Source organism: Vulpes vulpes, chromosome 2 (assembly GCF_048418805.1).
Source record: "Vulpes vulpes isolate BD-2025 chromosome 2, VulVul3, whole genome shotgun sequence".
NCBI lineage: Eukaryota > Metazoa > Chordata > Mammalia > Carnivora > Canidae > Vulpes > Vulpes vulpes.
Window position 1 is genome coordinate 101613138 of NC_132781.1, and position 14869 is coordinate 101628006.

Consider the following 14869-nt stretch of genomic DNA (forward strand, 5'->3'; position numbering starts at 1 on the left):
AGGATTTCCTTCTTCCTCATGGCTGAACAATACTCCATTGTATACATAGACCATACCTTCTTTATCCATTCATCCATTAATGGACACTTAGGTTATTTCCATCTCTTGACTATTGTGAATAGTACTTCAATGAACATGGAAGTGCAGAGATCTCTTTGAGATAATTGTTTTGTTTCCTTTGGATATACAACCAGAAGTAGAATTGCTGCTGGTAATGCTATTTAGTTTTTTTGAGGAACCTCCATATTGTTTTCCATGATGGTACCAATTACATTCCCACCAACATTCTCACTGCATAAGGATTCTCTTTTCTTCTCATTATCACCAATACTTGTTTTGTCCTTTGTAATAGTAACCATTCTAAGAGGTGTGAGATGATATCTCATTGTGGTTTTGATTTGCATTTTTCCTGATGATTAGTGATGTTGAGTCCCTTTTCATGCACCTGTTGGCCATTTGAAAATGCCTTCAATCTTCTTTGAAAAATGCCTATTCAGATCCTCTGCCCATTTTTAAATCAGGTTATTTTTTATTTTTATTTTTTTTTTGCTATTGGGTTGTGTGAGTTCTTTATATATTTTGGATATTAATCCTTTATTGGATATATGAATTGCAAATATTTTCTCCCGTTCAGTAGGCTGCCTTTTCATTTTATTGATGGTTTCCTCTGCTGCCCAGAAGCTTTTTTATTTTATGTAGTCTTGTTTATTTTTGCTTTTGTTGCCTTTGCTCTTTGTATCAAATCCCAAAAAACGAAAAGCAAACACACAAAAAAAACCATGGCTGAGACCAAAATTATGGAGCTTACCACCTACATTTTCTTCTAGGAGTTTTATGATTTCAAGTCTTATGTTTGAGTCTTTAATCCATTTTGAATTGATTTTTGTATAGTATAAGATAGGAATCCAGTTTCATTATTTTGCATGTGGCTGTCTGATTCCCAACACCATTCATTGAATAGACTATCCTACCCCCATTGTATATTCTACTAACCCCCATATTAATTCGTAAATTAATTGGCCATAAATGTGTGTGCTTATTTTGGGCTTTCTATTCTGTTCCATCAGTCTATGAGTTTGTTTTTATGCCAATACCACACTGCTTTGATTATAGCTTTGTGATCTAATTTGCTTATCGTTTCCTCATTAACTGTATTTTGACTAGTATAGACATTCTCTGGGGGTATTATGAAGGTATTCAAAATACTAGCATAGCCACTCTGGAAATTACAGGTTCTTGGTAACCTACCGAGTTCTCTGGTCCCTGGAAGAATAACAGAGATTCTGTTACACCTCCTCTTTACCATAAACCTAAAGATGCTATCATAGGCCTAAGAAATAGCAAGTGGAATTAGGAAATTTGAGTTCCAATAACTTTCCAAGTTTGACTCTAAGATAAGCCCTTCTGTACAAACAGATATCAAGATATATCTTTGATATATATCTTTGATATACAAGATATCAAAATTCTCCAGTGGCTTTCCTGAGCCAAAATGAAAAGTTTTTGGCAAGCCACCCTGCCCCCAATTAGCCCTGTCAGGCTATGACTTTTTCACTGTACCTTAGCACCCTTTTCATGGCTATATTGCTCTTGTGAGGGTTTGGTCCTCATCAAAAGAAAAAAAAAAGCCATATGGCTTAAAAAAAGAGAGCTGTAGAGATGTTATCTTCAAGGCAAGGGAATTTTGGAAGGATATTGGTAAAGTAACAATTGTGCAATTTTGGTCAACATATTGTATGATCATGAACTATAGCCAGGACACTGCTTCTCTTTAATATTGTAAGATATTGGGATCCCTGGGTGGCGCAGCGGTTTGGCGCCTGCCTTTGGCCCGGGGCGCAATCCTGGAGACCTGGGATCGAATCCCACGTCGGGCTCCTGGTGCATGGAGCCTGCTTCTCCCTCTGCCTGTGTCTCTCTCTGCCTCTCTCTCTCTCTCTGTGACTATCATAAATAAATAAAAATTAAAAAAAATATATTGTAAGATATTTCCTGTGATCAGCATACTTTAAGCTGATGAAATACAGCCCATCAGCCTAGTGAACATACCCTGCTTCCTAGTCTCAAATTTAGATATATTTTCCACAACCTTTCTTCACTGTAGGTACTTCCTTTTGAAAAAGACATGTTTTGAAGTGATTAAATTCCTAGGATTTTAATGCCTCATTAAGTGAAAATATGCTAGGATATTTCTCCTTCTAAGTCAAAGCTGATTTTATCATTATTTGAGCAGCCGCCCATAGCTGTTGCCAGAGAGAATATTTGGGAAACACTTGATTGATGCGACTTGAGTTGTTTTTACTTTGAGCTTCTTCTGGCCCCTTTTACTATTCTCCCAACACCACGTAGTATGTAGCTATAGCCAGAAGAGGTAAGTAAGCTCCAGTTTAGTATTGTATATTCAGATGTGATATGTTTTACACAGGGAATCTTTTGTGAAGAAACAGACAGAAAATGCACTCTCTACTAATGAAACAGTCATGCCAGCTCCAAACAACAAAGAAAGTACATCTGTAGTGAAGACTTCCAATTTCAAAGTTGAAGAGGAAGCCACGATGGCTATTGAAAATAACAATAGAGGATACCAAACTCAGAAAAAAATGAATTACATCACTGGGGAAGAGGCTAAGCAAGAACGGCATCTGGTGAGGGACACTTGGACAGAAGAACATCCCAAAAAGAAGTACACAAAAGACCTGGAAGAAAACAGTACAATAAGGAAAGTGGAGAAGGAGGACAGTATGGTCCATAATTACTATCAGAGATATTCAGAGGAAAGGAATTTTGAAGAGTCAAAAGCAGCATATCTAGAAAAGAAGGCCCTATCAGAAAGGCCAGGCTACCCAGGACTTTGGTCAGTACAGAATGAGACAAAGCAGCCTTCTTTTAAAAAAACTTTGGAACCTAGTCTTAGCCAAAAGCCAGTTTATCAAAACGCAAATAGCAAGGAAAAGAAGACATCTGTAGTCACCCAGAATGCGCCAGCATGCAGCCAGCAGAGAAGCCATCCAGGGCCTGGGCCAGTCAGGGAGAGGCAGGCTAAAGCAACAATCCAAGCCCAGGAGGAAGACAGAGCAGCAGTTTTCATTCAGAGCAAATACCGAGGCTACAAAAGGAGGCAGCAATTGAGGAAGGACCGGATGTCTTCTTTTAAAAATCAAAAGATCGTTGCAACACCAATGGAAGTAACAAGAAATCCTCACGATTTGTATTCCTATCCCACAAGGTATGAGGAATCCTTTAATAACAGGACAAAGAATGACAAAGATTTGAAAGCAGTTTTAGAGAAAGAAGCATGTGATTTGGCAATCTTTTCAAAACAGGTATGTAAATAAACAGACTTATTCACTGGTTGAAATCTCTGGGAACCACACTGTAACCAAAGAAAACATAGTTAATTAAAAACTGATACATTCTTTCATCTGTTTTTATGGAACTGCAAACCTCCATAATGTCTCAAAGGTTTTGCTATTCAAATAGCCATAATTTTTTAAAACAATGTGCCATAAGAAATAGTAGAAGATAAGATAGAAATCTTACAGAATAAGGACACTCAACATCGGTTTTTGCAGCTAATTTCCATATCTGAGATCTTTCATTATAGCTAAAAAAGAAAGAAAGTTTTATAAATTCTCTGAAGTCTGTGCTCTTTTTTCTGCCACACATTTTGAGCAGACATCACTAGGTGTCAAAATTAGGCATGTAGCCATACTCAGACATACGTGCAATGAAGAGGAAAAATTTACATGTTACATCATGACAATGAGGAACCACAAAGAAAAGTTCCCTGTTGGAGAATATCTTGTGCCATGAGTAGACATGTTTCAGCTGTTTCTAAAAGGGGACAGGTAGCTCTAGGGCTTCTCATGGGTGGACGTGAAACACTGATAAATTAGTCCTAGGGAGGGTGAGACCATAGAAAGCAGCTCCTGGAAATGCCACTTCCAGATCTTATTTTCTGTCTAGGTATTTGACCTTAAGAAAATTAGTTCATGTGTAGGCACCATTATTTTCTCCTATGTAAGGTGAAGGATTTTAACTACACGACCTCTAAAATGCATATTATAAGTTAATATGCACTACCAGGACAGTCAATAGCATATGAAATTTCGGGAGAAGTATCATTTGGGGTGCCTGGGTGGCTCAGTCAGCTAAGTCCAACCCTTGATCTCAGCTCAGGTCTTGGTCTTAGGGTTGTGAGATCAAGCCCCGCATCAGGCTCCATACCCAGCATGAAATCTACTTTAAAAAAAAAAAAAAAGGAAGGAAGGAAGGTGGAAGGAAGGAAGGAAGGAAGGAAGGAAGGAAGGAAGGAAGAAAAAAAAAAAAGACCAACCATCCTGAGTTAGATTAAAAAGGGATTGCTAATGCTCATGGGTCCCTAAACTCTGCTTTTTTGACTCTTTAATAGTGGCTGAGTCCATGGGGAAGAAAGCACAGTAGCTGCTCTTGGACACCTCTTTCATGTTAGAGGTTTGGCCCAAACATCTCCAGCTCTGGCTGTTCATAGAGATCTATCAGCCCCTCCCTGTCCTATTTTCTTTAGCACAGGGAATAGAGAGTTTAATGTACATACAGTCCTTCCTTTCCTTGGTGCATACATTTTCTCATGCTAAAGACCAGATTGGTGATTCAAATCCTGACCTGCTGTGCATCAGAGGTGTTAAGGAGATGCAGAATTACCAAGTCATATCCCTAGAGCTGGCTAATCATGCTGCGGGAGTAGATCCTGTGCTCCATGGGGACAAAGCCAGAGGCAGAAAACAGGAGCCCCACCTGCAGCCCAGCAGGACAGCCGTGTTTCCAGAGCTAGTATAGATGAGTCAGAGGGGCTGGATGGAAGGAGTAGAGCCAGAGGAGAGTGGCCCGGAAGTCAGACTGAGAACACTGGAGTGGAAAGGAGGAGCTTAACACAATCCAAGGCAACAGAGGGGATCTGCACACTAAAAGCAGCTTGGCAATTGCTGCAGTGATGGGGACAGAAGCCAGGTCTCAGGAACCCCAGGATGAGTTGATCAGGACAGAACTAATGCTTTGTGTAGCCTGACGTATTTGGCAGTTTTATTTTTTTTTATTTTTTATTTTTTATTTGGCAGTTTTAAATGGAGAATGTGAGATGTACAAGTAGCCCAGAGGGGGAGGCTTGGTCAGGTGAGGACTTTTCCAGACCTTGGGTTTTCAGACAAGGGTGGGTTTCGGAGAAGACACACAGAGTCCCAGGGGCCAGCAATCAGGAATTTACCAGACCCCGGGGTACCTGTGGAGCCCTCTGAATTCTTTTCCTTGATCTAATCTGACACATGACCTTCTTTTTAGATATCAAAGTTATCTGAAGAATATTTCATTCTGCAGAAAAAACTGAATGAAATGATTTTGTCACAGCAACTGAAGCCTCTTTATCTGGGTGTCTATCCTCATAAGCCAATTAATAGACGAGTTTCTTCTCAGCAGTACCTTTCAGGTAAAAAAAATCAGTAGAGTTAGAACTCCCTGAAGGGAAAAGCAGTGCCAGATCCTTTGTTTATTAGTTTCTCACCTTTATTCTATGGCAGATTTGAGGTGACTATGTTCCAACTGTTTGGGGGAGAACCTTCATTTCATTCCATTTCTCCTAAGTAGATAAAAGCCTCACATACCTCCTACTTTCTCTAACTTAATTCTCCTCTTTTTTCTTTTTTTTACTTTATATATTCTTTAACTAGAACTTGGTATATGGCACCAGAAGGGAATAGAGAGGGATGGAGTTTGGGAGAGTGGGGTGGGGTGCAGGTTTGATAAAAGGGAGCAAAAAATAAAATATATCTATTCCCTTTGCCAATGTCTGCCACCTTAAGTAGAGTATGGAAGTTTCATATCTTCATTCGGATATACAAACCCAAATGCATTATTAAATTTTCTTCTGATCAACCTAAGTCACACTCTGGTATGGAATTCAGACTCAGTATTTATCAGGCCTTCCTCTCCCCAAGGCTGTGCAAAGGCCCTGAAGCCTTATGTATCTACCAAAGGATCAGGTCGAGCCTGGGGTCACTACTTATTTGCCCTTAAAGTTACTGTTGGGACACCCATCTCCTTGCTGGCCTCATGACCCCTCCAAGTCGGGAACTGTGGTGCTCCCCTACCTGCAGGGGACACCTGGAAACCGTCAAGTTGGGAGTCTCACCTGGTCCACATGTGCTCCAGGTAGCCCTCCTCTCTGCAGCCTTATCACCTCCCCCAGGGGGGCAGCCACTGAGGGCCTTGCAGACCTCTCTCTGGGAGAATCTGTACTTCTTTTCCCTCGCTTTCTTTGGAGACCTTGCACTCTCACCACCCCCACCAGGACACCTGGCAGCACCTCTGCAAGGAGTTTGGCTCTTGCCAAAGGCCTATAAATACTGCTCACCTCATCCAACTTCTGGAAAATCCCTTAGGCAGGAAAATACTGAGATGAGCTTGGCCACTGGTCTGATATTGAAGGGAAAATATCTTAATGTTTCGGTCAGTTATCCTGCCATATTATTTTCAAGTCAAAAGCTACAATGAAACTTTAAAAAAAAAAATGGCTCTCTGGCCCTTCCTACCACCACTGCTCTCAGGCCCTGGCCCAGAACCCCTTACTGTTAAGAAGCAACTTAACAAGTCAGAGCCCAGGTACCCATTAGTTTGATGGCTGCACCTGATGAGTGTGGGGCATGGAGGTGCTGGTAGTATATATAGGAGAAGCATAGGAAGCCAGGTAGTGTTCCCTGAATAAGCAGCTCAGCCCTGTGCTTATTGGGAAAGGAGGGGTGGGGTGGGGGATGATCTTCCTAGGTAGGGTGTAGATAGGGAGGGAGGAGCGGCTACTGATGTTTTGCTATGACTCACACTTTTAAATATCTTGGGGACTCTGTGTGTGTGTATGTGTGTGTGTGTGTGTGTGTGTGTTTAATAAAAATTGTATATATTTAAGGTGTACAACATGATTTGATATGAATACACAAAGCGAAATGATTACTATAGTCAAGCTAATTAACCTATCTTCTCTTCACATACTTACCTCCCAAAATGTATTCTCTTAGCAAATTCTCAGTATTCAATACAATATTATTAAGTATAATCACCATGCTCTATATTAGATCTCTAGACTTATTTATCCTATATCACTGCAACCATATGCCCTATAACCAACATTTCATTTCCTCCACCTCCCTGTGGCTGATAACCACAGTTCCACTCTCTGCTTCCATGTATTTCATCTTTTTAGATTCTGCAGATGATAAGTGAGATCATGCACTTCTTTTTCTTTCTGTGTTTCACATATTTCACGTAGCAAAATGTCTTCCAGGTTGACTCACGTAAATCCTTCTTTCTTGTAGCTGTATAATACTCCATTGTGTGTGTGTGTGTGTGTGTGTGTGCGCATGGGTGTTGCATCTTCTTTATTCATCTGTTGACGGACACTTTGGTTGTTTCCATATCTTGGCTATTGTGAATAATGCTGCAGTGAACATGGGAGCACAGATATCTCTTTGAGGTACTGATTTCATTTTCTTTGGCTATATACCCAGAAGTGGGATTGCTGGATCATATGGAAGTTCTACTTTGTGTTTTTTGAGGAACCTCTGTATTGTTTTCCATAGTGGCTGCACCAGTTTGCCTTCCTGCCAACAGTGTGTAAGTGTTCCTGTTCTCTACCTCCTCGTCACGTTTGTTTCTCTTGCCTTTTGGTTATACACATCCTAACAGAGGTTGAAGTGATATCTCATTGTGATTTTGATTTGCATTTTCTGGATGATGAGTAATTTGAACAACTTTTCATATACTCTTGGTCAGTTGTATGTCTTCTTTGAAAAAAAAAGTCACTTCAGGTCATTTGCCAAGTTTTAAATTGGGGTTGCTTGGTTTTTTGCTATTGAGTTGTGTGAGTTTCTTACGTATTTTGGATATTTAGTCTTTATCTGATATTTACTCTTTACCTTATTTAGGCTTTGCAAATACTTTCTCCTATTCCACATGTTACCTTTTAATTTTGTTGATGGTTTCCTTTGCTGTGCAGAAGCTTTTTTTGATACAGCTTTTGGTATCACATCCAAAAAATTAATTGCCAAAGCCAGTGTCAAGGAGCTTTTTCCCTATGTTTTATTCTAGGATTTTTATGGTTTCAGGTTTTATGTTTAAGTCTGTAATCCATTTTCAGTTGATTTTTTTGTTTGTGTGATGTAAGATAAGTCCAATTTCTTTTTTCTTTTTTTCTTTTTTTTTTTGCCTGTGGATACCCAGCTTCCACAGCACTGTTTGGTGAAGAGACTACCCTTTCCCCTTTGTGTGTTCTGGGTGCCCTTCTCAAAAATTAGTTGATCATATATGCTTGGGTTTATTTCTGGGTTCTCTATTCTGTCCATTGATCTAGGTGTCTGTTTTTAAGCCAATATCATGTTCTTTTGATTACCATAATTTTATAATATAGCTTAAAATCAGGAAGCATGATGCTTCCAACTCTGCTTTTCTTTCTCAAAATTCTTTTGTCTGGGACTTCAAAGAGACCTCAAGCAGCAGAATATTATTAGAAAGTTGAATTAGTTCACTTTATTTTTCTGTCTGACTTTATTTTTTAAAGGGCCTAATAAAAATACCAGAAATAAATTTTTAGCTAATTGGAGAGGATTGTAATTCAGTGACATTTCTTTAACTACAGGTTTAGAAGAGCCTTTTTGTTCTGTACACATGTAGAAAGGTTACATATTCAACTACACTTTTTTAAGGCTAACTTGGCAAACATCTGAGTTGTCCTGTGTCCCAGAGAGTAGCAGAGGAAGAGCCCACAAGAGAGTATAAGGTGGCCTAGACAGAAGGATCTGAGTAGAACTGGTGACCCAGAACCAAAGACAAAGAGAAGACATTGGCAGAGGTAGTAGATGCCAGTGACCAGAGACTAGACCGTGTTACTCTCAGCAGATGCCATTGAAAATCTAAGAGTAGCTACAGAGCAGATGGACTATCTTCATTGATGCTGTGAAACTGCAAAAGTCCGCACCCTCACCCCCAACTTAGATGTGGCCCAGGGGGGAAAGAAGAGGGTCAGAAACCTAAAATGCTCAAGCTTACTGGTAACACACTAGGAAAATTGAAAGAGACTGAGTTTAATTAAGATTCATTAAAAATAGTGCAACACTTGGAGCTCCTGGATGGCTCAGTCATTTGAGTAACCAACTTGTGATTTTGACTCAGGTCATAACCTCATGGTTTCTGGGATCCAGCCCCAGCTGGGATCCAGCTCCACGTGTGCTCCATGCTCAACAGGGAGTCTGCTTGAGAGTCTCTCCCTCTGCCCCTCCCCCTACTTATTCTGTCTTTCTCTCTCTCTAAAATAAATAATTAAAAAATAATGACGTAACACTAGAAAGTGGAAATGAGCACTAAGAGGTAAACATGAAGTTCACTTTTAGGAAAACTAAGTTGCTTTTTTGTACATCTGAGTTGTTGTACACTGAAAATTCAACCATGCTGTAGACAACTGCATTTTTGAAAGATCATTCTGATTGCACTGCATTCATTGATGGCACAACGAATAAACACAGAAGGCCAGCAAGAGATGATGGTGGTTCGGATGCAGTGGTGGCTGACAAGGTGAACAGTCAGAAGCAAAGGTTAGTTGGTAGAAGACCTGCCAGGTAGGCAGGTGGATAAGTGTGTAGCAACAAAGCCAAGAGATCATTCAGTAAGACCACTGGCCATGAGAAAAGAGAGCCTAGAGCAGGAGTTCAGACACATACAGATCAGCAAAGAAGAAGCAACCAGAGAGCTGGGAAGAACACCAGGAAGCCCAGTACCCCAGAAGGCCCAGGAAGAAGGTTTCTAGGATGTCATATAGAATGATGTTGACAGAGCAAGTAAGAAGGGAATTATAAAATATCCATTGAATTTCTTATGCATTGACAATTACTTACTAAATTCCCCAGAATGTTTTTTAATGTTAGAATAAATACAAATGGAAAAGGGGATACAAATAACCATTATGCGACATTTTTGGAAATTTCACTTATAACATCTGCTAGGATTTATCACTGGATATAATCTATATTCGTATATTTTAATGATATATGCAACTTCTTAAAAAATTCTTAAATAGCTTATGAACATTTATCACATATATTTGTTTAAAGAATTCCAGCTGAGGTCACAAATTGGGCCAGATATTGCTTGGTCACTTGTCAATATTCAATCCCTACAATGATTCTAGGTCTATTATTGTACCTTTGGATGTGTTTCTTTTACCTCAGGATAGGCAAACTCCAGGTTAAATTTTAGACTCTGATTTTCATTATAAAAACAACCTGAGTTTGCCAATCTTCTAACAACATTGAAGCCAAGAATTCCTGCCACCCATTCTGTATTCCTCAAGCTCTAGTGATTTTCCCAAGTATCTTCATGCACTTGCTGACATCACAAGCTTCACACAGGTAGTCAGGTGCACATTTGTTGGAGGGAGTAGATTATCAGTACCATAGTCAGCATTTACTTATCCTCAAAGTTATTTTGTGTAGATTGGTTTTGTCCTCAAATAGATTTCCAACCCTATGCAAGCAGGACCATTTCATATACTACTCCATACTCGTTTTTCTGTTACCCTGGCACACATTCATCACACAGTAGACATTCAGCAACTGCTTATTAATTGGACAGAACACTGCTTAATTTCCCCCAGGAATTACAATAGAATAAAGTACAGTGGCCAGTGAAGATTTGAAAGTATGATTTTTACAATAACAAAAAAACGTAACATTACATTCTTTAAATGTTTATTGATTTGTATATATTATCTGATTTTAAACCCCTCCAGTCAGAAAAAAAAAGATTCTCTTTTTTTTTTTTTTAAAGATGTGTTTACTTATTTTAGAATGAGAGAGGTGAGATGGGTTATGCAGAGGGAAACGGAGAGAGAAGTTCAAACAGACTCTGTACTGAACACAGAGCCTGGCTTGATCTCACAACCCTAAGATCACTACCCGAGTGGAAACCAAGAGTCAGATTCTTAACTGACTGCCTTACTCAGGCGCCCCAGATAAAAGGTTCTTATAATATATAGAAGATCATCAGAATTAGTAATGCAGAATTTGGCACCCCACAGTACAAGCAGCTGCCCTCACCTGCTGTGGCAGATTCAGCTGATGCACTGTTAGCTCAGATTCAACCGACCACCCTTGGGGACTGACCTTCATGGCAAACCGTGCCTCCCCATGAAAAATTTCACTTAGGAAACCAAAATCAAGCTCATTTACAAGTAATTCCATCATTAAAATAAGCCTAAGCATCACCTGAAACTTTAGTTCTGTCATCATTGTCAAAAACCAATAGGCATCTTCAACTACTTGCTACCCAGAACTCTGTTGGTAAGACTCAGTAAGCTTCAGCTGGATTCTGTAAAGTGGCCTGGGAGAATTTCTAACCTGTTCTAAAGAAAGCCCTAGAAAACACAGATAGCACAGGAGGGTAATTAAATTTTTCTTTTCTTTTTAAGATTTTATGTATTTATTTGAGAGAGAGAGAATGAGAGAGCGCACAGGAGCAGAGGAAGAGGGGTTGGGGAGAGGGAGAAGCAGACTCCCGCTGAGCAGGGCGCCTGATGGGAATGCAGGGCTCCATCCCCAGGACCCTGGGCTTGTGACCTGACCTGAAGGCAGATGCTCAACTGACCAAGCCACCCAGGTGCCTGGATAATTAAATTTTTCAACTTAATTTTAACAAGCTATAACCTTATTCTGTAAGGTTTCTCTTTCTGTGAGACATATTTTTTAATGTACACAAGTGTCAAGGTAAAATAATGTCCAAATGAAGACTGAGCAGCTAGTTACGAAGTTTAAAAAATAAAATAAGGTAAGTACTTGAACTACTTATTTTATATCTTTGTTTTGATGATAGCTATCATAAATTGAAACTGATAGGTACTAACTGCACTTGCATTTTTGTTAAGAGATATGTATAACTAGAGTGTGGCTGTTGGATCATAGATCGCAATAAGTATACAGTGACATTCATTATTCATAAGTATACAATGACAGTGCATTATGTCTCCCTGAATGGTATTTTTGGGGGGATGTTTTTCTTCTTAATTATGGTACACCTGGCAATTTGTTTTGACCATTGTGAAGAGAAGAAAAAAGATTAATTGCAGGACAAATAAATTCTGGTAACACAAAAGCACATTCTCTTTCTTTCCTTTATAAAGAAAGTATGACTATCCAACAGGCTGTAATTTTTTAGCGGTTTGCAAGGTTAACAAATAAAGATACTATTGTAATTCTCATGCTTCATTTACATAACATCAAAAGAAAATTCAACACTAGATCAAAGCAGTCCCTTGCCATGCACACACACACAGTGGATATAACACAAATGTTTTTTATGTTGCTTTAAGAATAAATGTTGGGGAGAAAAAAATCACAATTTTCCATTTATTTCTAAATTTTAATGGCATTCAGACTCATGCAATTACCCTTAATACTTCAGTTATTATGATGCAGATTTGATCTGCTGTAGTTTTTAGGATTGCCTATCACCTTACCATTGTAATGCTGGCACCTAGAAATGCATTTTACAAACTACCAAGAATATATGACCACCTGTACCTATAAATGTGCTTACATTCATGAGAAAGCCAGGTAGCTCAAATAATGTGGGGTTATACATTTTATAGGATTATTTTTTCATTAAAAGTGAAAAGTAAAGAGATTGCTTCCCACCCACTGCTTATCTTCCTGAGTTTATTTGCTACCCCTCTTTCTTCATAAGAAGGAATACCAACTCTCCAAGTCTCTTAAGAAAACGAGTCAGTATATAAAATTAAGTGACTTTATTTATAATAAGTAAATAAATGATTCAGTGAGAATCATTAAATTATATATTAAATACTAATCATATGAAACAGTTTACCTTTCATAAATTTACACTCTGAATTTTGGATTTCTGATGAATTAACTGAATTAGTTCAGATGAAACATTTGGCCTTTGATGGAAACAGCTACACTTTTTGCACTCAAATTATTACCCCTCATTCCATACTTTGTATCTAGTCTACATGTATCTACAGAGGACATGGAGCTAATATAGAAGCAGGAGAGTAATTAATATACTTCTCCCCCCTCCAACTTCCCTTTAAGTTTTGATTCAGATGCACACACACACAAAAAAAAAACAATAATATTAGCAACACTGGAAACTTAATTTTTCTTTATGTATTTTGGCACCATATTACTTAGCTACATGAGATCAATTCAAAGAGAAATTATATAGCATAGTTTATACAATAATATAATCAACACATGTTTAATATATTTATAATTTCATATGCTATAGAGATAATACCCTTTTTTTCCAAATAGCTAGTATAGTTTTAAAACTTGCTCTTTTAAAGTTGTATTTAAATTCCAATTATTTAACATAATGTTAGTTTCAGGTGTACAATATAGTGATTCAGCACTTCCATACATCACCTGATGCTCTTCACAGAATTGAGTATCATTGATCTTTTTCCTTTGCCCTTTGCCTCTTTCTTGGGCTCTCTCCTTTCCTCAACCTCTTTTGTTTCTTCTAACTAGACATACTAGGCCAGTCCACAAACTTACACAAATCAAAATCGAACCAGATTACATTTCCTAACCATAATGTAATTGAGATAGAATTGAAAAACACAGGGGTGCCTGGGTGGCTCAGTCGGTTAAGAGCCTGCCTTCATCTCATGTCATGATCCCAGGGTCCTGGGATGGAGCCCTGCATCAGGCTCCCTCCTCAGCAAGGAGTCTGCTTCTTCCTCTCCTGTCCCTCTCGCCGCCGCTCCCCCCCCCCCACCGTACTGCTTGTGTGTCCTTTCTCTCTCAAATAAATAAATAAAATCTTTTTTAAAAAAGAATTGAAAAGGACGCCCGGGTGGCCCAGTGGTTGAGCATCTGCCTTTAGCTCGGGTCGTGATCCCAGGGTCCAGGGACTGAGTCCCGCATCAGGGTCCCTGCAGGGAGCCTGCTTCTCCCCCTGCCTCTGTCTCTGCCTCTCTCTCTGTGTCTCTAATGAATAAATAAATTAAATCTTTTTTAAAAAGTTGAAAAGCACAAATGAGCAAATTAAAAATCAATAAGATAATCTAAAGAAATTATGATTAGAGCTATAAATTATTTTGAATTAATAAAAATGAAAGTAGCCACATAGAAAAACTGTGAATGGAATGCAGTCTATACTCATAGGAAAATTCATATCATTAAATGTTTTTGTTATTAACTGAGAGAAAATAACGAAAAAAGATTATAACTTGGGAAATTTTTAAAGTAAATTAATGGCTATTCAACACCAGGAAAAACAGAAAAAAGAATAACTACAATAACACAAAAATAGGCCAAATATCTAAATGACACTAAGGTAATAGCTTCATTTAAAAATAATTTGAAAGTAAAATAAATTCCTATTTTCAAAAGAATACACAAAAAAAATTAGAAATAAGAACATTACAACAAGTGTAGTTGATAATACTGAAATCTTATCATACTATAAATCAATCAATTTCACAAAAACAATTTGGGGCTGGAACATAAATTTCTGAAAAGAAATTAGTCAATATAATGATATGCCTGTCAAAAAAAAGTTGACAAGAACTCAATATTTTAGGCAATTGGCATCTTAAATTCATGAGACAAATAATTCCTACATTATGTAATCTGTTTGAGAAACAAAGGGATAAAGTGAAAACTACCTATTTTATGAAGGTCATATCCTGAAACCTAAGTCTGACAAATAACATTTTAGAAAAGAGGAAGGAAGAGAATGAGGCAGTAGAGGGAGGGAGGGAGGGAGGAAGGAAGGAAGGAAGGAAGGAAGGAAGGAAGGAAGGAAGGAAGGAAGGAAAGGAGGGAGGGAGGGA

General features: G+C 38.5%; 1 protein-coding gene across 5 annotated transcripts in view; it reads left to right on the forward strand.

Moving 5' to 3' along the window:
- The window catches only part of MYO3A (myosin IIIA), a 372796-nt gene that overhangs the window by 327785 nt on the left and 30142 nt on the right, over positions 1 to 14869 (forward strand). For 4 of the 5 annotated variants that reach the window (XM_072742032.1, XM_026013647.2, XM_072742041.1 and 1 more), the window contains 2 exons: positions 2426 to 3323; positions 5317 to 5461. In XM_072742032.1, coding sequence (XP_072598133.1) covers positions 2426 to 3323; positions 5317 to 5461 — 1043 coding nt within the window. The remainder of the gene's footprint in view (positions 1 to 2425; positions 3324 to 5316; positions 5462 to 14869) is intronic. The other variant, XM_072742058.1, reaches the window with a different exon arrangement.